This window comes from Podarcis raffonei, chromosome 6, assembly GCF_027172205.1.
Source record: "Podarcis raffonei isolate rPodRaf1 chromosome 6, rPodRaf1.pri, whole genome shotgun sequence".
Taxonomy (NCBI): domain Eukaryota; kingdom Metazoa; phylum Chordata; class Lepidosauria; order Squamata; family Lacertidae; genus Podarcis; species Podarcis raffonei.
Window position 1 is genome coordinate 98,422,233 of NC_070607.1, and position 25,857 is coordinate 98,448,089.

General features: G+C 52.3%; 1 protein-coding gene across 1 annotated transcript in view; it reads right to left on the bottom strand.

Annotated features, from left to right (window-relative positions):
• Positions 1–2,738: 2,738 nt before the first annotated feature.
• Positions 2,739–25,857, bottom strand: part of CTNNBL1 (catenin beta like 1) — a 98,454-nt gene continuing 75,335 nt past the window's right edge. Inside the window, exons 12-16 of the mRNA XM_053394748.1 lie at positions 19,286–19,383; positions 16,505–16,585; positions 9,747–9,884; positions 8,501–8,573; positions 2,739–2,978 (exon numbers count right to left, since the gene is read on the bottom strand). Coding sequence (XP_053250723.1) covers positions 2,890–2,978; positions 8,501–8,573; positions 9,747–9,884; positions 16,505–16,585; positions 19,286–19,383 — 479 coding nt within the window. The 3' untranslated portion in view covers positions 2,739–2,889. The remainder of the gene's footprint in view (positions 2,979–8,500; positions 8,574–9,746; positions 9,885–16,504; positions 16,586–19,285; positions 19,384–25,857) is intronic.

Below are 25,857 nucleotides of genomic sequence, written 5' to 3' on the forward strand. Positions count from 1 at the left end.
GGTTCTGGAAGGAAATGAGTTGCCTGTGGCCTCATTCAACGTGGGCCCAGGTTCTTTTGGACCAGCTTGCAGCTGCCAGTAAACAGCGCTGCGTGGGGAGGCCACGGGGGGTCTCTCGCATGGACTCCCTCCAGCGCTCCAAAGAATGGAGGGAGGTTATTTGTACAGAACGAGGAAGGAGGCAAAGGCCCCGAGAGCCTCCTTGGAAATGCTTCCACTGCTTTTCTCCAGCCAGTGGGCTCTGCAGATCCCAGGCTGGTGACCAAAATAACAGCCTCCCGGCCTGCGATGCCAACAGGCGCCTCTAAGCTTCCCTGACAAGGCGCTTTTTTGCAGATAAGGAACAAATGCTGCCAGCATGTAAATCTCTCCAAATGAGGCCCAGCCCAGGTCCATGGGAGAAGCGGCGTGGCTTTGTGCCGATGGACAGGGACAACGCTGAGAGAGCGGAGGCAGAGCAGCCGCGGCAAATCCCCTCCGCCCCACAGGGGGCACCTTGAAGGGAAAGGCACAGGAGGACCCACACCCAGGAAGGAGCCCCACAGCAGGAGCCGACCTCTTTCGCCACCTTGGAGGAAACAGGGCAGGACCAGAAGCTCAGGCTGGACAGGAAGGTCAAAGCTCTGGGGAGGAAAGAGAACTCTCTATGGCACGGGTAAGCAAACTAAGGCCCAGGGGCCGGATCCGGCCCAATCACCTTCTCAATCCGGCCCACGGATGGTCCGGGAATCAGAGTTTTTACATGAGTAGAATGTGTCCTTTTATTTATAATGCATCTCTGAGTTATTTGTGGGGCATAGGAATTTGTTAATATATTTTCTTCCTTCAAAATATAGTCCAGCCCCCCACAAGGTCTGAGGGACAGTGGACCGGCCCCCTGCTGAAAAAGTTTGCTGACCCCTGCTCTATGGGGATGGCACAAGCCTTGGGGGATGGAAAGCGACTCCAGAAAAACCAACCGCAGCAGGAGAAAAAGTTGGTTTGGCTCTGGTCCTCAAGGAACTTTGAATCATGGAGTCAGAAGGGACCCCAAGGAACATCCTAGTCTAAGCAGCTATTACCAAAGGAGCAACAGACACATCTTATGTTGGACTCTGTTCCAAGAGTTCAGCATATGCATGAGAAATGTGTGTGCCAAGACCCTTGGAGCTGCCCCCGTGGCCAGTGGGGAGAGAGAAACCTCCATACTTCAGGAGTCCACATACCAAGCAGGTCTTGCCCTTCTAAAGGAGGTTTTCAAAGTTCTTTTTGCCAGGTCTGCCCGGGGTTACCCAGCACATAAAGAGCTTTAAGGCTCTCCGCTTTCCGGGGAGGGGGGTGGACAAGGCTCGCTCCGCATGGTGGCTGGGCGATGCTTTCGCTGGACCTTGCCAGGGCTATTCAACTTCTTAGGGAGAATCCCAGGGCAGCCCTTGCCCCCACCAGGAGGGCAGAGAGCTTAAAAGCTCTTTCTGTGCTCAACTGGCCACTCCAACCAGCAGAAATGGTGCTGCTACAGAGGCCACACAACACGTATTCCACTTCTGTACAAACTTGATCATTTAGTGTGGCAGCGCCTACACTTTGGAACTCCCTGCCTATTGAAATAAGTGTTCATTTTGGCACCTGCTAAAAACATTCTCATTTAGACAAGCCTACCCAAATGCTAAGAAAGTTAAGGTAATTTTTATATGTTTTAGTATTTCATATTTTGTAAGCTTTTAAGTAAGGTAAAGGTAAAGGTACCCCTGCCCATACGGGCCAGTCGTGTCCGACTCTAGGGTTGCGTGCTCATCTCGCTCAAGAGGCCATGAGCCGGCGCCGTCCGCAGACACTTCCGGGTCACATGGCCAGCGTGACGAAGCTGCAGCTGGTGAGCCAGCACCAGCACAGCACACGGAAACGCCGTTTACCTTCCCGCTATAAAGTGGTACCTATTTATCTACTTGCACTTAAGAGTGCTTTCGAACTGCTAGGTGGGCAGGAGCTGGGACCGAAAGACGGGAGCTCACCCCGCCGCGGGGATTCGAACCGCCGACCATACGATCAGCAAGTCCTAGACGCTGAGGTTTTACCCACAGCGCCACCTGCGAGTAGGGTTGTACCTTTTTTTTATTTTACTGTTTTCTCTTTTGTAAACCACTTGGAGATTTTTTTCAGAATCAAGCCGTGAATAAATTTTATGAAATGAATAAATATTGTTTACTGATGGTTTAGCAGCTGGTTTTGATTTTAGGAATGCATCGTTTATTTATTTGTTGCATTTATATTCCACTCCCCCCCAGGGGGGGCTTCAGAGTGGCATAGCACATGGCTCTCTTCCTTCCCATTTAATCCCCACAACTGCCCTGTGACGGCCACCCCCAGTGAACATCATGGCTGCGTAGAGTTTTGAACCCTGGTCTCTCTCCCAGGCCCTAGTCCAATGCTCTAACCACTACACCACACTGGCTCTGTTCACAGCTCTGAGCTCCTGTGGGAGAAAGGAGAGTATAAAAATGGAATCAGTCAACCCAAAGGCACCCTGAGCTCCATACTGGGGGGTAAGGAAGCTGGGAATGCAGAGCAGCCACCATCACAAGATCTAATGGATGCTGCAAAGGACCATCAAATTGCATCAAGAACCCCTCAACTTTTAGCCTGCCCCAAACATGCAAATAAAGTGGGACAATAAAGTTGCCCAAAGCAATCCATTCCACTTCAAGGAGGTGGGCCTCATCCTGTGCTCCCACAGCAGAGAATCAGTCGGGAAACGTAAGGAAAAAACCAAAACAAAATATCCTTTAATATCTCAAAAAGCCGCCCAGAGGCTTATTTCCTCCAGCAAGTCCTTTCTGTGGCTCCAGAGTTGCAGCACAAGGTCACAGGGTCCTGAAAGAGGTGGTGTTGCAGTCGCTGAGTGGGGGACCCTCAGAAATTCTCCAGCAGCTCCACAATCCGCTTCTGCTCGCTCTCCCGGAATTCGGGGTTCTTCCCGTCCCCGATGTTCTCCGCATACTCTGCAGGGAGACAAGAGGTGGCTCTCAGGAGAAGAAGCAGCGGCTATAGCTCCACATCTGGGGCAACACGCCCCCCCTCCCCGCAGGTGAAACCCAGGTTAAGAAGGGGAGAAGCTTTGTCTTCCAAGCTTCAATTAGGAGGTAAGGGGCCCTATTAAGCAATGCCTCACAGCCCCCTAGAAACCAGCAGATATACTTGGCGCCATGTTTGGGGGCTAGTCATGGGGGTGGGATATTGATTACGAGAAGGAGGGCAGCTGAGGGGAAGCAGAGGGGGGCAGCAGGGCCCAGAGCCAGGAGCTGAGCAGGGCATGGCAAACCGGCCCATCCTGTGACCACATAAGAACTCAAGCAGATTCTGCTGGATCAGACCAGTGGCCTGTCTAGTCCAGCATCCTGTTCTCACAGCGCCACCCAGATACCTGTGGAAAACCTGCAATTCTCCCAGTAATTCCAGAGGTACCTCAGAGGGAAAAGGAGCAGCTTTCTCCGTTCCTGTGCAGGGTGCCACCCGGTCTCCAAAACAGAGCCGTAACAGCTTGCAGGGCAAAGGGCTCCCGTTAATACAGGGCAGGGGGGTCCGTGAGCCCCCTAATGCATAGGGACGCTGCTCCCCCCTCACCTCCAGCAGCACACACAAACAACGCTGCTCTGCTGCCGCATCTGCCAGGGCTCCTGGGAGGAGGGCCTTGAATATGCATGAAGCACAAGCCTGGCAGCAGCTGCTGCAATGGGGGCTGTGCCCTCCGTGGCTCGACTTGCTCCAACAGGCAGGGCAGGCTCTGCTCCTGACTTCCAGAGATTGCGGGGATGAGGGGAACTGAGCGGGAGAAGTCACAGCAGCAAGCAGCAGCTGCCCCCTCTGGGCTTATGTGAAAGAGAGGGGAGACCTGCCTGCCCAGCAGCCCTTGCAACATTTGCAGGCTGGAGGGGGGCAGAGCGATGGCCTCAAAGCTGGGCTTACATCCCTGGACCATTTGCACATCTCTCTCGCTCCCCCAAAAGGGTGGCGCTGTGGGTTAAACCACGGCGCTTCAAATCCCCGCGACGGGGTGAGCTCCTTTGCTTGGTCGCTGCTCCTGCCAACCTAGCAGTTCTAAAGCAAGTCAAAGTGCAAGTAGATAAATAGGTACCGCTCCAGCGGGAAGGTAAACGGCGTTTCCCTGCACTGCTCTGGTTCGCCAGAAGCGGCTTAGTCATGCTGGCCACATGACCCGGAAGCTGTACGCCGGCTCCCTCGGCCAGTAAAGCGAGATGAGCGCCGCAACCCCAGAGTCGTCCACGACTGGACCTAGTGGTCAGGGGTCCCTTTACCTAGCCCCCCCCCCCAGTAACTGGGGCACTGGAAGCACAAAAGAAGCAAGAACTGCAAAACACTTTGCATGCTATTAAGTGGTGTATCGATTCTACAAACCAGCCCCCCAATCTGGGCTTGCTCATCCCAACTTCTCCAAACAGCACCTTCTCGTCTCTGGTCACGTTCCACCACAGCCTCCCTCAGCTTGACCCCCTGCAGATGTTTCAAACTACCACCCCAGTCAGCCCCAGCCAGCAGGGCTGGAGTCCAAAAGGTCAGCAAGACACCAGGCCGGGAAAGGCCGTTCTTGGCTGGGAGTCCTGGGAGACCTGCTCCCTGCCTTGCAGGCCTTTTCCATCTGGCAGGAGAAGTGGGACCGGGACTGACTCCAGCTGCAGAAGTTGAAGCTGCCGAACAGGCTCTTCGGAAGGGGTCTTGTTTGTTTTTTTTCCCTTCAGGTTGTTGCTGCTGCTATCAGTATTAATTTGTTGTATCTTTAGATTTTATTATGCCATATGTGGAAAGTGTTCAGTTTGGTTGCATACTTTTTGATGTTTTATTTATCGTTTCCGCTTTTGGTTATGTTTGTAATTGTGTGTGTTTTTCATGCTGGTGCAGGTTGTGGGGTGCCAGTGGGAAGTGGGGCAGGGGCTTGGTTAGAAGAAGTCTGGGCTGAAATCTGCTCCTTTGCAATTCTTTCTCCCTCTCTGTCTGCCTTATCCTACCACACAGGGCTGCTGTGTGGATAAGTAAGAATTTCAAAGTCATTTTGCACACAACCGGTACAAGAGATGTTATTTTTGCATGAGCCAATTCTGGCATTTCTCTTACTCTGCTTGGACCTCAGACAGGAGGCTCTCCTATCACGCTCAGAAGAAATGCTACAGGCACCATTTCCTAAGGTGTGAGTCTCACCCCCCTTCCCGTTCGGCCAGAGAAAAGCCTCCACACAGTGCTGCTCTGTGCCAAACAAAGGCATCGGCAACCGAGAGCACACCTGGCAAGACGTGTCAAACTGCAGGCCCATCACTCAACTCCTGGAGAACCGATTCTGGCCTTACACGCCCCACGGACCATGTCCACGAGTCCTGAGCACAACGAGGCACCAGCTAGCAGCCCCATTAGGGAGAGAAATGGCTTCTCCGCATCACTTGCCAAGGCACCTCAAGGTCACTGCTCTCCCCTGCATCTTCAGCGCTGGGCTGTCGAGATGCCATTAGCCACCTAAGGAGGCTAAACTGGAAGAAGCAGACAAGCGAGCCAACACTCTTCTCAACCAACCGCCAGGAGGCCACTCTTTTGGGGTGGCAAATTCAGCAGCAGCAGCAAGTCAAGTATTCTTCTGGAGAAGATGGGAAGCCCTGTGGGCTTCTGATGCCTAGGGAAGTTAGGGTGGGGGTGGAAATGGGAGGGCGACTCATTGCTCTGCCGGGTGGGATGTGCCCCTTTCATGTTCCTCTACCTCCTGGGAAGTGAGCGGACGCCCACACCGAGGCACCCAAAAGGAATCTGCTCCCACACTTTGATCTAAGGGCAGGATCCACACACAGCCAAACTGATTAATCTGCGCTGTTCAAATGACTATGTGTCCCAGGGAGTGAACGAGACACAGAAGAGGCAGGAAGTATCTGCAGGCAAGGAGCAATTTAATGCATTCAAGCTCAAGCAAATAAGCAGAGGCCACTTGGAGAAAAATATACGAGAACACGAGAAAAGCCTCCTGGATCAGGCCCTGGGCCCATCTAGTCCAGCATCCTCTTCTCACAGCAGTCAACCAAACGACCCAAAGAGATGGCAACAGCAATTTCATCTGGCTCTCTCTTTTTCATTACTATTATACCCCATGTAAGAACATAATCAGAGTCTGCTGGATCAGGTGATGGCAGGAGGAGGAGGAGGAAACCTGCTTCATCTTGCAAACTGAGAAGGGGAGCCCTGGCTGGCAGGACTAAGAACATAAGGAGAGCTGGCTGCTGGATCAGGCCCATGGCCCATCCAGTCCACCATCCTGTTCTCACAGTGGCCAACCAAGTGCCTCTTCTGGGAAGCCCATGGGCAGGATCCAAGCCCAAGAGGCCTCTTCCCTCCTACTGTCTCCAGCAACTGAAATTGAGAAGCATGGCTGCCTCTGACTGTGGAGGCAGAGCCGAGCCATCCTGATTAGGAGTCCTTGATAACCTCCTCCTCCTTCTTCATGAATCTGTTGCGTCACCAACAGGGCTCCCCCAGGTGCCCTCTGCTTGAAAGAACTGTTCACCTTTAAGTGCAGACCCAGGTCATGGAGCCTGAGCCTCCACAGCCACCATCTGCCACAAACCACCATTGGAAGGACTGTCAGCAACAACAGCAGATACGTACTGTGCTTAAGATGATGTTTCAGTCTCTTGCTAGCTATGCTGTTTTCAATGTGCATGTTATATCTTATTTCCTTTAGCAATGTTTTCTTTTAAAATGTCTACTTTTTTGTTAACTCTGCTGCATAAATGTGCATTTTGTAGTTGACCTGTTTTGCAATGTTTTATTTTGCAAATTTTAAGATAGCATTTTAGTTTCCTGTTGATTCCTGCTCTGAATGTGTACTTTATTCAGTAATGTTTCGTTGTAGATTGTTTTAATGTGTTGTAGACTGCTTTGATATAAAGTGGTATAGAAATGCTAATGCTAACAATGTTATCTAGCTTGGTGGCACCACTCCCATCAATACAGCTTTAACAAATCCCAAGAAACATGACCCCATACATGGCACTCAGAGAGAGGGAGAAGGAGCTAAGCCCATCACTACCACTTGCTTCAACAGTTATTGGATCTCTCACACCCCAATCGACACCCCAAAGTCCCCTGCCTCAGTGGGGCACCCAGGGTGGTCTGTCTCTCCTAGACGCTGTCGGTTCCCACACCAAAGCAGCTGCACCCCCAGCTCCAAAATTTCTCCCCAAAGCCCAGCCTGGTCAGCCATCAGAGAGGAGCCTTAATGAGGCTGTTGCCCCTCCCTGCTTGCCTCCATCCCCACTTAAAATAAATGGAGAGCCCAATTTCTCTCTCCCTTTGCATCCGAAGCAATTCTTGGCCCTCCCCAGGGACCCATCAGCTGTCAGGCTGCCAGAGAAACAGGGAAAATATGTAGGCCATAAAAATCAAACTAAGAAACAGGCTTCCAATTAGCATGCAAAAAAGCAGGAGAGAGAAGGGGACCAGAGCCCTGCATGCAAAGCGGGAAAAGGGAAGGAGGCAGAAGATGCTGAATTAGCTGAGCCTCCGCTGGTGGGGGACGGGGGGAGAGACGAGAGCGGCTTCTGCTGCTGCTTGGGTGCTCCTGCCACTCCCCACCACCATCTGGCTCCAAGCCCCAGAGAAACCCCCTCCCTCCAGAAAGAACCTGTCTTCCTGCAGCAAGAATGGCTTACGACTCCAGCTGTGCGAGGCTCAAGGTGAGCAGAATCCCACACCGGAGGAGAAAGGCAGGAATCCAGCTCTGCCCCCCCTACGCAGGGGGAGGGGGTGGCTACCTGGAGCCTGATGGAGGACTTGAGGAAGCCCCGCTTGCCCCGGACCCTTCTAGGGTGGGTCAGACCGCCTGGGTCAGAAGGTGAACTGTGAATTTCTCAGGGCGACTCAGGACCCAGCAGTGGGGAATCTAGGTCTGGGGGGCTAGAGGTGGTGGAAGAGGAGCTCAGCAGCAATTTTATTTATTTCATGTTTAGTTATTTATTGCATTAATAGTCCGACCCTCTAACCACTACACCACACTGGTTCTCTCCCCAAGCCTTGCCTGCCATCAAAGCATCCTGCATCTAAATTTAGGGGTCTCCTAAATGCCGCCGCTCCTCTTCAGTGCAAAAGCATAGCTGTCAACTTTTCCCTTTTCTTGCGAGGAATCCTATTCGGAATAAGGGAATTTCCCTTTTTAAAAAAGGGAAACGTTGACAGCTATGTGCAGAAGCCCACAGGCCAGGAGCCACAGAGGCCAGCCCAGACTTGCTGCTGGCGACGGCTTTGCACCGAACACTTCCTTTCGACAATCTCGCAGGCAGCACAATGGGGCTGGAAGGCAGGGTCTGCCCAAAGGGGTCGTGGCGGCCGGATGAATAGGCAGAGAGGCGGTCTCTTGCCCAGTTCCATGTACCTGAGTCTGCAAGGCTGGCTCCCTGCTTTCTGCTGGCCAAACAGGAGCCTGGGTGGGGCCTCAGAGGAAGCCATTCCCCCACTCCAGGGCTCAAGGACTCACCTTTGATGATGTGCCGAACTATTTTGATGGAGCTTCCCCTCATGTTCAGGATCTGATGGACTCGCTGACGAATCTGGCCAGGGAATGAAAAACAGGAGAGGGAGAGAGAGAGAGAGAGAGAGAGAGAGAGAGAGAGAGAGAGAGAGAGAAAGCTGCAGTAATTGTAATGGACACAGAGAACAAAAAACCCACAGGAGAGTTGGGGTTTTTTTTCCAGGGAGGCAGCTTGGTTGAACTGTGCCAGGATCTTGACACAGCACACTCACACGCCCCCAAAATGGCCAGAAAGGAAAGTGCCTTTATCTGTGTGAGCAGGAATGAGCAGCCCTGCATATCTGGCCTTGGGATCAGGGCATTGCAGGGAATTGAACCCAATGACCCTTTGGAGGCCTTCCAATTCCATGATTCTGCATGTGGCAGGAAGCAGCCCATGTGGGCAAAGGAAAACCTTGCCGAATCCCTCCCTCCCCCCACCCAGGTGTGTTAGCCCAAGGAGGGGAAGGGAAACAGGGACACCCACCTTCTAGAAAGGCTGCCACCTTAATTAATAAATAAAATAATAATAATAATAATAATAATAATAATAATAATAATAATATTTATTTATATCCTGCCCTCCGCAGCCAAAGCCAGCCTCAGAGCGGCTAACAACAATAAAAGTAACACAGCATTCTAAAATCAATTCATTCTAAAATCAATTCAGAATCAAATTCATGGCAACCATTGGGCTAGAGTTCTGTCGTGATTACAGAAGGAGAGAAGGGGTCAGACTGTGCCTTGGCCAAAGGCCTGGTGGAACAGCTCCGTCTTGCAGGCCCTGCGGAAAGATGTCATGTCCCGCAGGGCCCTAGTCTCTTGTGACAGAGCGTTACACCAGATCGGGGCCACAGCCGAAAAAGCCCTGGCTCTGGTTGAGGCCAGCCTAACTGCCCTGTGGCCCGGGACTTCCAAGATGTTTTTGTTTGAAGACTGTAAGGTCCTCCGTGGGACATAGCAGGAGAGGCGGTCCCATAGGTACGAGGGTCCTAGGCCATATAGGGCTACTGCCTTCATCCCAAGCCAAGGGGAAACTCAAAAAAGGGGCTGCAACATAAAATGTGTGCACCAAGCACCCCCTGATGCAGATGCGCTGAGTTCTAGGTCCTCCCAGGTAGGGAGGGACAGAAGCAAAGACACAGTCCAGTGGGGGCCCCCAGACAATGAACACTGGGGGTGGGGAGTAACGTGGTAGCCGTGCTGCCCTCACCTGGGGAATGCTGGCATTGCAGATCTCCGCCATGATGTAGCAGATGAGCTGGAGGACGAAGAGGCCGGCGTCCAGGCGGCGGAGGTAGAACTCATCTTCCATGTCATCATCAATGATCTCTCCCCGGCGGACCATGTCCTGGAATCACAGAATCACAGAGTTGGAAAGGTCCCCTAGGGTCCCCTGGGATGCGGGTGGCGCTGTGGGTTAAACCACTGAGCCTCTTGGGCTTGCCGATCAGAAGGTCGGCGGTTCGAATCCCCGCGACGGGGTGAGCTCCTGTTGCTCGGTCCCTGCTCCTGCCAACCTAGCAGTTCGAAAACACATCAAAGTGCAAGTAGATAAATAGGTACTGTTCTGGCAGGAAGGTAAACGGCGTTTCCATGCACTGCTCTGGTTCGCCAGAAGCGGCTTGGTCATGCTGGCCACATGACCCGGAAGCTGTACGCCGGCTCCCTCGGCTAGTAAAGCGAGATGAGCGCCACAACCCCAGAGTCGGCCACGACTGGACCTAATGGTCAGGGGTCCCTTTACCTTTACCTAGGGTCCCCTAGTCCAGCACCCCACAATTCAAGAGTCTCAACCAAAGCATCGCTCAAGACCCGGAAGAGAAGCACCAGGAGCAGCTCCGATTGCAAAGTCCGCAGAAATCCCTCGTGCAGTGAAAGAGCCATTTGTTCCCGGGCAAAACACGTCCCTGCGGGCCCCCCACTCCCCGGCGCAAGCCTGCCAGCCCACCCTCTGCTTCTTGCTGGCCCTGCTCCAACAGTAATGCATGCCACACGTGACCTTTTGCTATCCTCACGCTGGAATTTTGTTTTGCCAACCCGCGAGCTCCCTGCTGCTTCTGTGATTTATTATATGGCGGCCCAGCAGGTGCGTGGCAGTCCGCCGGAGCAATGTCTCCTCATTAGAACGGGCACCCGCTGTACCTGCAAGACTTGGCAAGGAGGGACCCCCCTCCTGTGTGTGTGTGTGTGTGTGTGTGTGTGTGTGTGTGTCGCAGGCAAAAATAGGGGAAAGGCAAGGCTGTGCGGCAGCGGCAAGCTCCTCTGCCCCCCCCCCCAGCCAACTGCCCAGCCCCAGACCTTCCTTCCCCAGAGCCCACATGAAGCAACAGAGGTCCCAGACGGAGGAAGGTCTGCAAGCAAACTGCTGAGCAAAGCACCAGCCCACAGGAAGAGTCCAGGGGCAGCAGCGATGTTAAGAACTTAAGGCCCTAAGAACAGCCTGCTGGATCCGGCCAATGGCCCACCCAGGTCAGCATCCTGCTCTCACAATGGCCGACCAGATGCCTTTGGGAAACCATGCAAAACAACAAAACCTTCTGCCTTCCTGCGCTTTCCAGCAATGGGAATTCAGAAGCCTCGCTGCCTCTGACCTTGCAGGCAGAGCCCAGTCATGATGGCTAGTAGCCACTGAGAGCCCTTTCCTATGTGAAACTGTCAAAACCCTCTTTTAAAGCCATCCATCCTGTGGCAGTGAGTTCCATAGTTTAACGAAGGGTATTATCAGGGGAGAATGGTTTCTATTTACCTATTTATTTATTAACTTTCACCAAAAGAGCACAGGGTGGTTTGCAACAGAAAAATACAAAACGAGAACACAAAACACATAATAAAAACAAAAACAAACCAATAACCGCCCCCCGCCCCCACCAAACACACTGGAAAGGACACAGAATGTGAATCAGTCAAAGGCCTGATGACAGAGAAACGTTTTTGCCTGGCGCCTAAAGATATGTAATGAAGGTATGAGGTGAGCCTCCCTGGGGAGAACATTCCACAAATGGGGAGCCACCGCAGAAAAGGCCCCGTTCTCATGTTGCTGCCCTTGGGAGCTCTCGTATTCCTATACTGTCCTCCGACTTCCACCCAACGGGCTTCTTTTGCCCACCTGACCAAGACCGAAAGCCAAGCAGCACAGCGTAGGACTCGCCCAGCTTCATCTTGTGGTGTGTCGGGGCCTTGAAAACACCCCCTCTTTGCCAAGGCAGGTGACAAAAACAGGTGTGCTCCCCTTCCCCTGAGAGTTTGAGACTCTAAAAGGGACCGCCCTGTTCAGCTCCATTCCTGACTTTTCACTTCTTCCACTTCCCTACTCCAGCTTTTACAGGACCACACCTTGCAGTCTGGGTTTTGGATGCTCAAAACCCGCCGCCTTTTAGCAAGCCACCACACCCTTTTCTGGTTTGATAGTTTTAAGGAGAGGTTGGGCCGCCATCTGTCAGGGACTCTTTAGGTGTGGCTCCTGCATGGCAGGGGGTTGGACTAGATGATCCCTAGTGCCCCTTGCACCTCGACAGTTCTATGATTCTATGACGCAGACCCTTTGCTACAACCAGGTCCTGCCCTCTTGTGACCAGGCACTGACCTGGCTTGTGGCGGCTGCCTCTCAGGGGATGCGTGGAGCCTCAGAGACCCTTAAAACCCTGGCTCAGGATTAGCAGGAATGTCACCGGCAATCTACAAGCCATGGCACGAGGCTCTCCGCCCTTGCCTCTCCAGCTCCTAATTTCTACCCTTCCGCCTTGACAGCTCTTGATTTTCATTTTTTAGAAATGCGAATGGCAAGTGTTTTCGAAGCCATCAGCCGTGGCAGCTCAAGCTGACATCTGAGGCACAAGGCGCACGACACCTGCAATCCAGGATAACGAAGTGATTTGGAGGCCGGATCCGCTGATTGCGCAGGCGGAAACCGGGACGGCTTTTCTCTCGTGCAAAGCGGGAGCCTCTCCCTACGGGGCTGGCAGCAAGACAAAAAACGCGGTGAGCTCCGGCAAACTTATCCAAAGCTGCTTGCCAGTGCGCAGGGAGCTGGTGCCTGGATGGCTGCGACACCACCATGCCATTTTTTAAAGCCCTGTTCACAACCACCATTCCTCCCCCTTCAAACTGTTGTTAATCTTTTTCTCTCTCTCTCCCCCACCCCAAACCGCTGCAGCCGTCAAGATGCTAACCTCCAAATGAGTGCTCAGGTGCCATTCCTTATCTGCCGCGAGATGCCCCATGCTGATGGGAGACGACAGCAATAAGATGGGCTCCTGTGAAACTGAAGCAAGCTCCCCTCAGTAATGAGGCTGGACTGACAGTCGGGGAATGGCAAAATGACGACTGCCAAAGCCCAGCGGGGCCTGCTGCAGATTCAAGCAGGGAGGCTTCCTGATCTCAGTGGAGATTCTGCCCCTGCTCCTCTCCTCTCAGCCACCCTGGCCTGCCACAATGGGTGGCAGGATTCTGGGTGCTGGAAAATCAAGCATCAACGCCATTTCCCTTGGGTACTCCGCCGGTGTGCAAGGGGACAGGAAGTGGCTGGCTGCTTTATTGCGGCTTAGGAAGGATCTTCCTCCTAGTCCTCTGCCAGGGGGTCCAGAAATAATAATAATAATAATAATAATAATAATAATAATAATAATAATAATAATAATAATTATTATTATTATTATTATTATTATTATTATTATTATTATTATTATTATTTCCCCGCCCATCTGGCTGGGTTTCCCCAGCCACTCTGGGCAGCTTCCAACAGAACACTAAAATACAATAACCTATTAAACATTAAAAGCTTCCCTAAAGAGGGCTGCCTTCAGATGTCATATAAAAGTCTGGTAGTTGTTGTTCTCTTTTGACATCTGAAGGGAGGGCGTTCCACAGGGCGGGCGCCACTGCCGAGAAGGCCCTCTGCCTGGTTCCCTGTAACTTGGCTTTTCGCAGCGAGGGAACCGCCAGAAGGCTCTTGTAGCTGGACCTCAGTGTCCGGGCAGAATGATGGGGGTGGAGACGCTCCTTCAGGTATACTGGGCCTTTGAGGCCGTTTAGGACTTTAAAGGTCAGCACCAACACTTTGAATTGTGCTCGGAAACGTCCTCGGAAGGCTACTTTGCTGCTTCTTCCACTGCTTAAAAATGAAAGAGGATTGTGCTGGATCAGGCCTGTGGCCCATCTAGTCCAGCATCTTGTTCTCCCAGTGGCCAACCAGGTGTCTGTGGGAAACCCACAAGCAGGATACGAGCTCAAGAGCCTTCCCGTCTTCTGCAGTTCCCAGCAACTGATATTCATAAGCATTGCTGCCTCCAACTGTCCATAGTCTCCTCCACAAATTTGTCTCGTCCCCTTTTAAAGCTCAAGTTGGTGGCTGCCACTGCCTCCTGGAGGAGCAACTTCTGCAGGACGTGGCTCGGTGGCACATGCCCTGTTGGCACACCTTTTCGCGGCCAGGGGGCACAGCAGTGCAGACCGCTCCGGCTGCTCTGTGCAAGGTAAGCACGAGTGTCAGGCTAGATTATCTCTTCCCGCTTCCCAATTAAAATCAGCTGTCAGGGTGACAGACAGGTTGGGACAGCCCGTCAGGCCCGTCAGGCCAGCTGGGGCGTGAGGAGCAACTGCGGTGAAGCTGAGCAAAGGCTGATGAAGGAGGCTGGCAGAAGCAAGATCTTCCTGCTTCCACCAGCTGGGGCTGCTGGCAGAGGGGAAGAGGCCAAGGGGGCCAACCCAAATCTATGCCAGGCGGGGAGGGAGGAGGACTGATCCTTGAAGGCCGGCAAACACACACAGACACACATCAAACCAAGGGAGGAGAAAACTCTGGACTGAAGGCCTGATTTCTCTCTCCAGCTTCCAGAGTTGGCACTGAAGGGGCATTTATGTAACACCTGCAGCCTCAAGAAGAAAGGCTCAAAACTTCCTTTAGAGGCTGAAGTGTGAGGGAGAGCTGCAAGTTTGGCACCAGATGTGAGACCCGACACTTGGAGGGCAAAATGATAAGCAATGCAAAACGCACACAAATGTGGAACCCCTGCAGGATGAGTCGGTGTTGGCTAATGGGAGGGACAACGTTGCTTGTTGCTGGTCACATTTGCAGAAGAACATAAGGAGAGCCTGCAGGATCAGGCCCGTGGCCAATCTAGCAAAGCGTTCCCTGTGAGCTGAGTCGTCCCATATAAAACAGGCCTTGCAAGTTCTTTCACTCTGTTTGGGATAAGACGTCATGGGGCTTTTAGGATGAGCAGCTGTGCTCTCAGCCGGCAATGGATGTAAGGGGCTTCAGCTCAGAGCCCAGGTGAGGAAGGTCTGAGCAGCTGAGGAAGTTCAGCTGGGCTGCGGAGCTGAGCCTCCAGCAAACGCTGCTGTTCCTCACGCTCCGCATTAACCCCTTTCATGATCACCCTCTCGCAAGGCACTTCCGTGCAATTCAAGCCATTTGCTGCCCCACTCAAATGCCAGGTTAATTCCAAAACCCCATTTAGGCTATCAAAGCCCACGGAAGCCGATTCTCCCTTTCAAGGATGGAATGACTTAACAGTGGCACAATTAGCATCTAATTTGTAAGTCGTTATGGCGCAAAGTATCCGGTGAGAGCGCTTTTATTGAATAAACCTGCTGAGCATAATTTCCTCGCAGAACTAAGAAGAAATGCATTAAGTCATCACCTGCCTCTGCCTCCCTTTCTGCAGAGATCACCGCTGAGGCTCTATAATTGCACCTCGTCTCTGAGGGAGTTAAAGAGTGTGGTGGCTTGCCACCTTTTTCTCAAATAAAACATGAAATGGACTGGGGAAGAGGGGAGACTTTTTCACCACAACCTGACACATTGAGATTTTCTGAGCGGCAGCATTCCTGGGGTTCTTGCCATGTCCTACCTGGGGGGACACCTGCTCCCTCTCTGACTCTCTGCCGCGTTTCAGGGCTCCAGTGCACAGGGACGGCTGCCTTCTCCACGGGACACTGAGAAATCTGGCTTCTCTAAGTACTCTACCAACCAAATATAAAGCCACTCTTGGATACACTGTGCTGCTTTTTTGCTATTATTTTTGAATGGATTTGATAGACTTAGATAAAATATTTTTTAAAAACTTTAAAAACCAAACTCGTGGTAGGTATTATTTTTATTATTAATAATAATACTACAGTGGACCCTCTGGATACAAATTTAATTCATTCTGGGGGTCTATGCACCCCCCGAAAAATTCGTACCCAGAGGCGCCGCGTCTGTGCATGCGCAGCGGCGAAACCCGGAAAAATACTTCCAGGTTTGCTGCATTCGAGAGTAACGTAACCCGAGGGTCTACTGTATTATTAATTGAATTTATAAACCACCCTATAACTACAGGTTTTCTGCAAATTATCTCCAGTGCTTCATTGAATGGAGAACCACACATGCATGCCCCCTCGCTTAAGCTGGGCAGCAGGCCTTCGTGTCTGGAGGGCGCTTTGGTGAGCTCGCAGGCAGTGTGGCAGGAAGCACGTGAGCCCTTGAGCAAACCACAGCTGCCTCTTTAAGAACCGAAAAATTATTAATACTATTATTTATTATTAATAATATTAATTAAATGTGTTAGTCACTTTACCTTGCCCGAAGCAACTCAATGCACTAAAAGCACAAAAAGGTAAAAGGAACCTGACTTGTGCATCAAATTTGGGGGGGGGGTTACATTAAAAACACCCCACCCACTTCTAAAAGGCCACTGATAGTTAAAGGCTGAAGGCCTGGTTACAGAGCAAAGTTTAAGCTAGTGCCTAAAGATAATGTCATGATGGCGTCCAGCAAGCCTCTCTGGGAGAGCGTTCCACAAAGGGGGAGCCAATGCAGAAAAGGCCCTGTTCTCGTCCTCTGGATCTCTCACAGAGGGGGCACACAAAGAAGGGCCTCGGATAACGGCTGCAGGGTCTGGGTTGGTTCATATGGGGAGCTTTTAGCATTTCAGGGAACTTGCAGGCACCATCTCATAATGAATTGACAGGGGTGATGACACCTACATGCTTTTCTCCTTCAATCTTCTTATCAGCTGCTTGCATTGCATCCAGGTACTTGAAATATAACTCCATCAGTCTGTCAACCTGCCGGGGGGATGGGGGGGGGAGAGAAGAAGAGTGGAAAAGGTTTGAACTCATCACACAGCCATCCCACAATAATAATAATAATAATAATAATAATAATAATAATAATAATAATAATAATTTATTATTTGTACCCCAACCATCTGGCTGGGTTTCCCCAGCCACTCTGGGCGGCTTCCAACAAAGATGAAAAACACATTAAAATGTCACACATTAAAAACTTCCCTGAACAGGGCTGCCTTCAGATGTCTTCCAAATGTCAGGTAGTTGTTTATCTCTTTGACATCTGAAGGGAGGGTGTTCCACAGGGCGGGTGCCACTACCGGGAAGGCCCTCTGCCTGGTTCCCTGTGGCTTTGATTCTCGCAGGGAGGGAACCGCCAGAAGGCCCTCAGAGCTGGATCCGGGCAGAACGATGGGGGTGGAGACGCTCCTTCAGGTACCCTCGCAAGACGAAGGGCCCACGGACAGCGAGGTGCCTCTGCATTGAACAAGCTGGGCTTCTAAAGCCAGGGTGCCACATCCGTACTGAATGGGACACCGGAAAGCAAACAGCCTGCAAGGTCCTGCTCACAGACTGCACGGCACCCAACAGCCCTGGATGCTCTGAAATCGCACTGATTCTGCTTACCTCAGCACCCAATTCCCTTCCAGCCTCCTTGATCACTGCTCCTCCAAGCTGGCCTAACTTAGGGGCTCCCTTTACACCGTTCTCCGTCTTGCCAAAGCAGCTGCATCCGCGTCTCCCGAGAGGAAAGATTTCCAAGGCCAAAAGGGGAGAAATCAGCACTAGGCTCCCAGGCAGGTGCTGCCAGGAAACTCACAAGGAGGGCACGGGAGCAACCTCCCTGCCTCTGCCCCTCGTTGACAGCTATCTTGGCCAGCACCCTTGCCAGACCTGCTCTCCCACATATATTTCATGGTGGGTGCCTGCGGAGACGGCAGATTTTATTCCAACGGCAGACGTCTGAAGCTCTCAGGATGCATTAGCGGCTGCTCTTTGCAGAACAAAACCAACAGCAGCCCCTGGGGACCCACTTTGCAAGTCCCACCAGAAGTGCAGGCTTGCACAGGCCCTCCCCTCCAGCGGGACATCCCTGGTTCCCTCTCCGCTCCTCTAATTGATTTCCAAAGAAGATACAGGTCCTCAGAGCCAATATCAATTTTCAGGAGCACTGAGAGCACTAACCATTTCCTTAGCTTGAAATGCTGGTGGTTGAAACTGCAGGTTTCCCCGGAGAAGCCAAGGATTAAGGACTCCGGCCCACCCTATCCATGCAGCCGGGGCAGGGCTGCGCTCCAGGGGGTTGGTGGTCTCAAGAAGGGTCCCTGCAGGAAGCCTATGCCACTACAGTCATACCTCATGTTACGCTCGCTTCATGTTACGTCCTGCGGAGATCCGGAAGTACCGGAAAGGGTTACTTCCAGGTTTCACCACTCGCGCATGTGCAAAGCTCAAAATGACGTCATGCGCAGAAGTGGCGAATCCCAACCTGCGTGTGCGCAGACGCGCTGCTGCGGGTTGCGCTCTTTTCACCTTCAGGTTTAAGGTGCTGGTTTTAACCTTTAAAGCCCTATACGGCCTAGGACCCTCGTACCTACGGGACCGCCTCTCCTGGTATGTACCACGGAGGAACTTACGATCTTCAAACAAAAATATCTTGGAGGTCCCAGGCCACAGAGAGGTTAGGCTGGCCTCAAGCAGAGCCAGGGCTTTTTCAGCTGTGGCTCCGATCTGGTGGAACACTCTGCCACAAGAGTCTAGGGCCCTGGGGGACTTGACATCTTTCCGCAGGGCCTGCAAGACAGAGCTGTTCCACCAAGCCTTTGGCCAGGGCACAGCCTGACTCCCTCCTTTGGCAATCTTCACAGAACTCTAGCCCAATGGTTGCCATCAATTTGATTTGAATTAATTTTATAATTAAATGATTTTGGAATGTTGTATTATTTTATTGTTGTTAGCCGCCCTGAGCCCGGCTTCGGCTGGGGAGGGCGGGATATAAATAATTATTATTATTATTATTATTATTATTATTATTATTATTATTATTATTATTATTATTATTTTGCGAATGGGCCTCTGGAACGGGTCCCATTCGCAACCAGACGTACCACTGATTTCATGCCACAAGACACCCACGCAGCACACACCTGGCTGTGAGGGAGAGCTATGAAGCCATGACCCTGCCATGAAGCCGGCGGAGGGGTTGGCAGGATGTGGGCAGCAGCGCTGCACCATGGGGCACAAGCCCCACTGAAATAGGAAAAGGGCAACAGCACGGTGGGTCTTGTGCAAGGGAACTCCTTTGGAGGATTGTCATAGAATCACAGAATTGAGCAGCTGGAAGGGACCCTCAGGGGTCATCTGGTCCAACCCCCCTGCAATGCAGGAATCGCAACTCGAGCATCCATGACAGGTGGAACATGGTGCCAAATGTTCACTAGTAGAACTTGTGGGGGCAGGAGGCAGTGTTTGCCTGCTCACCTGGTGAGCTTTTTATGGCTGAGTGGGGGATTTGAACCCAGGTCTCCCAGGTCCTGGTAGTCCAACACTCTGACCACTCCACCACACTGCCTCTCACCATCCTAGATACCATTTGGACAGTATCACTGAGGCAGTGCCCAATTTCTCCAGCCCCCACCAGGCTCTGAACCCCCCTCCTGTTCCCAGCTCCCCAACACTGCCCCCCGTCTCTCTCACCTTCTCGCTGTCGTTCTCCGTGAACTTGTTGAGCAGCCGAGTTCTCTGCTGTCCCCTCAGATTCCTCAGGAGGGAGGCCAAGATGGAGCAGATGTGCTCTGGGGGCAGAGAAAGAGATGCACACACTCAGGTCAGGTAACTAAGGCCGTCCCCGTCCCCCCATCCCTTTGCCAAGGGGCAGAGGAGTCAGTGGCTTCCTGCGCATATGAGTGTGACAGAATCATAGAGTTGAAAGGGACCTCCAGGAGTCATCTAGTCCAACACCCTGCAGTGCAGTACGAAGAGAAGCAACTCGAGAGAGGCTTGCCCCTTCTCCTGAACAAATTCCCATTGAAGGGATGGCAATTGGGACATGACAGGAACAAACGGCTCCTGACCGCGGAGCCTGAATTAGCTGCAGCGGGAGCGGATTCTGCAACTAGGCTTGCATCTATTCACAGAAAGGCCATTGTGCCAAACACGGAGTTGGGCACAAAGGCTGCCCAAAATAATGAGCTTTCTCTTGCCTGCTTTGCAGCCTCTCAGATTTTGCTGACAGGTCAAGTTCAAGGCAGCACAAGTCTTGGGGAAAGAGGGAGAGCAGAAGCCCCCAAAGGAAACTACTTTTCTTCTTCTGCTGCTGCCGCCTCCGCTGGGCTCTTGCTGGCACCAAGACCAACAATTCCACTCCAAATCTCCATCCTGCACCTTCACAGGCCTGACCCTGAAGGGCCCAAGGCGAAGGCATCCTTCAGCGAAATGGGAATTTAGAAATGGAAGAAGAGCCCTGCTGGATCAGGCCGACATCCCAGTGGCCAAAGAGATGCCCCTTGTGGGAAACAAGCAAGCAGGATTCGAGCACACGAGGCCCCCGCCCTCCCTTGGTCTCCTGCAAGTGGTATTCAGAAGCACTGCTGCCTCTGACCCTGAAAGCAGAGCACAGTCCCAGATAGCCGCCTCTCCTCCTCCATGAATTTCCCTAATCCTCTTTTAAAGCCAGGTGGGCTGCTAGCCATCACTGCCTCCTGCAGGTTGGAGTTCCACAGGTTAACCATGTGCTGTGTGAAGAAGTCCTTTCTTTAATCTGCCCTGAATCTTCCAACAACACTTTGCTTCCTTGGGTTCAGCTGCAAGCAGTGGGGCCAGCAGCTACGGCTAGCAGTTGCTTATATGGCACCAGCAGCGGCCTCTGCTAACCTGTTGCCCTCCTGAGGTGCCAGCTCACATCCCCAGACAGCACTGCTGTTGGCAATGACAGGCAGCCATGGTCTAGAGGCACCAAGTTGGGTTTAGGAGGCACTGAACAGTCAACATAACAAGCAACACCAGGGTGCAAAATTGTTCCAGGTTTTGCATGACAAGGGCCCAGTGGGCTACTGTTCCAAGCCTGAGGATTGGTTTGCTAGACCCTAAAAGGGAACACTGAACGCTCACTGCTGTGAACACCTTGTGTCTGTCTTCGCTGTAAAAGAGAAGCAGAGCTGTCCACTTTTGCACTGAGGGAGCCCAAGCGCAAATCCTCTTGCCAAGGCAGGTGCGGCTGCTCCCTCCTGCGCTCAGAGCCGGCCTCGCCTCGCAGGCATTTCAGAGCAAATGCAATTCCAACCTCTCCACGCCACCTTTGCTTTAATCCCGCCGATTAAGATTGATGAGGCAAGGGGGGCCATAAAATTTGCCTCTATTGGCTTGCCGGAGGAGAGGGGTGTCAGAATCTGTTATTTTTCAGAGAGGAAAATGCAATGTACGGCAAAGAGGGATCATCTCCTCATTGCTGTCAAGACAGATTAACATGAGTTTCCACAGCTCTGCCTTAGCCCGGGGGCCTGAGAGAAGCCGCGATCAATTGCTCGTGGAACAGGAGCGACAGGCACCTCTTTGCAAGGGGCTTTCAATAAACCGGTGTCTCGGCCTTTCGCGAGAAGGGCTCTGCAACAGGCATGGGGGATCCCAAGTGACAGAGGAGCCCCTCTCTCGTGCCTGGGGACCCCACACTCTGCACCTGGGCAGCGCAGGGCAACAAGCAAAAGGAGAGCCTGCCGGGCGAACAGGTTTTCTAAGCCGCTAATAAATGTTCCTCCTTCAGCAACAGATTTCAACTTGAGGGGGTGTCAATTTTTCATGCACCAAGGAGATTGGTGGAGGGGAGAGAGAAGCTGACAGCAGGAACAGGAGAGGCGATAAACCTGTTATCTGGTGGGCAGCCCGGCTCAGTGGCTCCATTACTCCGACAGAGCAAGATGGAGGTGAGCTGGAGAGACACCAACGCACAACCTGTTTGAGCAAAGCGTACAGTGGCAAGCGACCACATTGTAACACATGCGCGCGCACACACAGTCTCTCTATCAAATCAGAACCTTCTGCTCTAAAGGAGTGTGGGGAGAGAAATTCAGAACCCCAGGCAAGGCTATTTGCAAAGAATACCAGTCCTGGGAGTTCTTGCCTTTATGTGGAGAGATGCAAGGGTGCATTGCCAACGTGACTTTGGTTCATGCCAAAAAAACTGAAGATAATCCCCTTTCCCCATGAAAGACAACATCAACTTCTTTTTAAATCTTTGCACTTTCTTTTTAAATCACAGACACCAACAGCCTAGGAAAAAGCAGCTTGGGTGAAATGCTGAGGCAGGACCAAATGCCAGGAGTTGACATGGCTCAAGAATTGGCCCACCTTCCCTAAGCAAGGTTCCCTCCTAGCCAAACCTGAGATCCTGCTGTTTTTGCAGCATCTGTGGGGAGGGAGAAAGGGGGAGATGGAGCCAGAGCTCTCTCTCCTTGCTCCATGCCTGGCCATTCTGCTGCGCATTTGGTGTGCTTTGTGTTAGCAGCGCCAGCCGCAGGGGAAAGGGGCACAACCAGAGGGGTGCTCCTGCCGTTTTGGTACCTGCTGTTTTTGTACCGTCACCAAACTAAGCACACTCAAGCACACTCAAAACAAACGCACCAAGCACAGCTCTCAGCCGGATCCGAGAGGGGCCGAAGGCGCCAGCACACACTTTGAGCCCAGTACAAAGCGAGGCGCCTGTAGCAGATCGCATTTGATCTCCCCCCCCCCCCCGCTGCGGGGCCAGTTTCAGCATTCCGCAGACTGCTGACAGGCCTTGGGGCGACACTCCAGGCATCGCAATTGAGAGCCTGCAGTTTTGCAAAGGAAGCTCCCAGACAGAGGAAGCAACACAAACAACAAAGTTAACTTTCCCAGCCTCATAAGTCCCAGGGCGGGACGGAGGAGACAAGAGTTCTGAGCCAGCTATGTGGGCTGCCATAGGCCTCCGCTTAACAGAAAGGCAGTTGATAATTCCCCGTGGAACCCTGATCTCTGTCTTCAGCCTGGGTCCGCCCTTTCGGCAGGGCTCCACCTAGCTCTGTGCGGCTTCTACTCTGACTGGCAGCAGATGTCGAGGGTTTCCAGGCAGGCAGTGTTTTGTAGCCCTACCTGGAGATGCTTTCTGGGATTGAAGCTGGGACCTTCTGCACTCCAAGCACGTGCTCTGCCCCTTCCCCCAATTAAAGAACGAAACCAAACCCCACACAGATCCACAGCCCCATGAGCAAAATGCGCAGCACAACGCAGGCACTATCTCCCCAACGACCACTGTTCTCCGCAGATAAGAGGGATGTTCTGCAACTGCGGATCAGGCGCCAGGAAGCCGGCTGCCCTGCTTTGCCATTTGAACCAAGGTGCTGATGTCTTGCCCCGCTCTACCCCGTGGAGATTGTGTTCAGGCCAGTTCCCAGCCACCCCCTCCTGGGCAAGCGGATGGGGCTGGGCTGGGGAGAGACTTTGGGATGCAGGGAGTGTCGAAAACATCCTAATGAGATTGATCTTGACTTTGGCGGCTGAGCGGCGGAATGCAGATGAGTCTATTCCGTGGCTGGCGTGCTGGCAGCTGCAGGAGGTCCCGTCAAACCGTGCCTCAACCCGGCAGCGTTGTTCTGCCTTTGTTGTTGTTGTTTTCCCCTTCTTCCCACCCCCTTTTGCACTGCGTTATAATGGACATCTGCCCAGCAGGGGAGGCGAAAGGCAGCAGGCCGAGTGGAAGCCTGTGCACACTCGGGCAGAATACTGATGCCGGCTCGGAAGAAAACACACAGCCCCCTCAGAAAAACCAACACGGCAACGCACAAAGCGCTGCGGATCCTCGCAAAGGGAGGGTGTTGTGGACTTCTTAGAGCAGATCCAAGATAAAACGCAGCAAGACAGAGGGTGGAGGGAGCTGGGAGGACAGTTTCCTCGCTAACAAGCTCAGGAAGGGGAGTGGAGCGAAGCCACAGGAGCCGCCTGAAGACCCTCTCCAGATCCTGGCTTGATTTCTGATGAGGAGCAGAAAGGGAGGAGAGGAGCTGGGCTTCGTGCCCTCCATGCCAATCGGCTTTGTCCGTTTGCTGCGTTTGCCAAGATGGAACAAGGTGTTCACAAGAGGCTCCGGAGAGCTGCTCCTCACCGCCTGTTGCTGTCCCCCCCCCCAAAAAAAAGAGGGTCAGGCTGCCTCTTTCGGACAAAGTGCTTCCCGGATCCACAGCTGAGCTGCTAGAACAGAAGGAGCCCCCCACAAGGGTGCTTTGCATTTGCCAGAGACTGTCCCCCCAACCCACCCCCCATCTCCACAACAGGCAGAGGCTCCCTCCGTGCCACAGGCACGAGTCTGTCTTGAAAAGCGATGGTCAGATCACTGGCTTTACTATGTAGACACAGAGACGAGAGCAGCTTTTGACAAGGGCATGGAATGCTCCCTTAAAGGAAAAGCTGGCTGCAGCCCGCACTTCACCCCAGGTGTTGGAAATCAAAGCCTGGCCAGCAAGAACGTCTGCCTTCTTTATATTTAGCTATAAAGACAGCAGTGGCAGTGTCTGCCTGATATTTAAGGGGAGGGCATTCCAAAGGCAGGAGGTGCCACAGAATTGAAGACCTGGTCCCTATTTCGTGGGGAATGAACCTCCTGAAAAGATATCTGCAGAGCACAGTGATCTATAAGGTACACAAGGGGTATGAGACCAGGTCTCCTGGTCCCAAAATGCATAGGACTTTGTACACCAACGTTGCTACCTTGAACTTGGCCCAGTAGCTAACTGGAAGCCAGGTCAATTCTTTCCACAGTGGGGTGGCATGTTGGGGGTATCCTACCCCAGTGGGCACTCAAACCACTCCATTTCGCACCGTTTCAATCAATCAGCTACTTTTAAAATGCATTTGCACAATATATCAACATTCTCAACAGATGCCTTTGTGAGGTGCTGCAGGAATCACAGAATTGTGAAGTTGGAAGGGACCCCAATGGTCATCTAGTCCAACCCCCTGCAATGCAGGCGCAAAGGTAGTACGGGATGACTTACAATGCAAAACAGGCAAAGTCGCCACTTATCGCCTGCAGGTGAGGATGATCTCTGGGGCAAGCAAAGTCATGGTGGTCCTAACTGAATTTGAGGCTGTCAAGTGTCCCGCCCTCCGGTGTGGCTGCTCCTTGGGCTTGGCCACAGAACCCTGGCATGCTGACTCTTTTGCAAGATCACAAACAAGGGCACAGTTCTATAAAAGTGCTGCAAGGCGCACGTGGCTGCAGCAATATATTGATAATGAGGCCGTAGTTTTCAATAAAAGTATCATTACAACTGCAAAGTGCGCATTTCAGCAAGGTTCACAAAGAACCATACAGCACAAAAATAATTATTATAGCGAAGAATGCTTCAAGCAGCTGACAACAGACTGGCTTCCAGATAAGGTCCTGTCTGGAATATCTTCCTCGGATGATAACACCTTAAAAGAATTTCAAGACCCTGATTGCAGTTTTCACTACTGGGGTGGACTTCAGGAGTGCTTCTCTCTCTGAAGAAGTTACCAGATTCCAAGAGGATAATCACACTGCAAGACTCAAAAACCATAGGCAGGCGCATGTGTGTATGCAGACAGAGACTCTTGTGACTGTAAGGAAACACAGCATCCTGGCAACAGCCTAGAATGTGGAGCCGTGCTGGACTGAGAGGGAGCTGGTGTGATGGCAGCATTGAGACACGTTGCACATTGCCTCTGTGTGCAAAAAACAAAACAAAACAAAGCCCCTCTCTTGGTTCTCAGAGCATTGTCAACAGCCGTAGATGTGCTAAAGGGATCTTGTTAAGGTATTATGAAGCTGAAGAGACTGAAAATATTTGCACTGTCAATTAACCATGGTGCAGTGTGGGAGGGGAAAGAGCTTCCATGTAAGACTCGATGAAACAAACAGGGGCTGCAGCAGAGCTCAGCTGTGCTTTCCGCCCCCAGGCTGGCACAGAAGCTCCAGCTGAGGCACAAGCAAGACTGTTTCCAAAGGACCACATGAAACTCTACTGTGGATTTAGGATCTTGCTCCCTTATAAGATCCACCCCTGTCTGAAAACCTGCCAGGGAGTCTTTGGGATTCAGCTGATGCACTTATTTGAAAGAGATCCTTCCATATTTCCCCAAAGGCTCAGGGCAGGCAACACCTCAGAGCATGTAATAAATGCAGCGTCTGCCCAAAACAGGCTTGTCTCCAGCCCCAAATGCTGGCCCAAATAAGCAATGTTTTGCATCTGCTTAGGGAACCATTTCAGGCTGTGCAGGCAAGGAATGTGGAAACT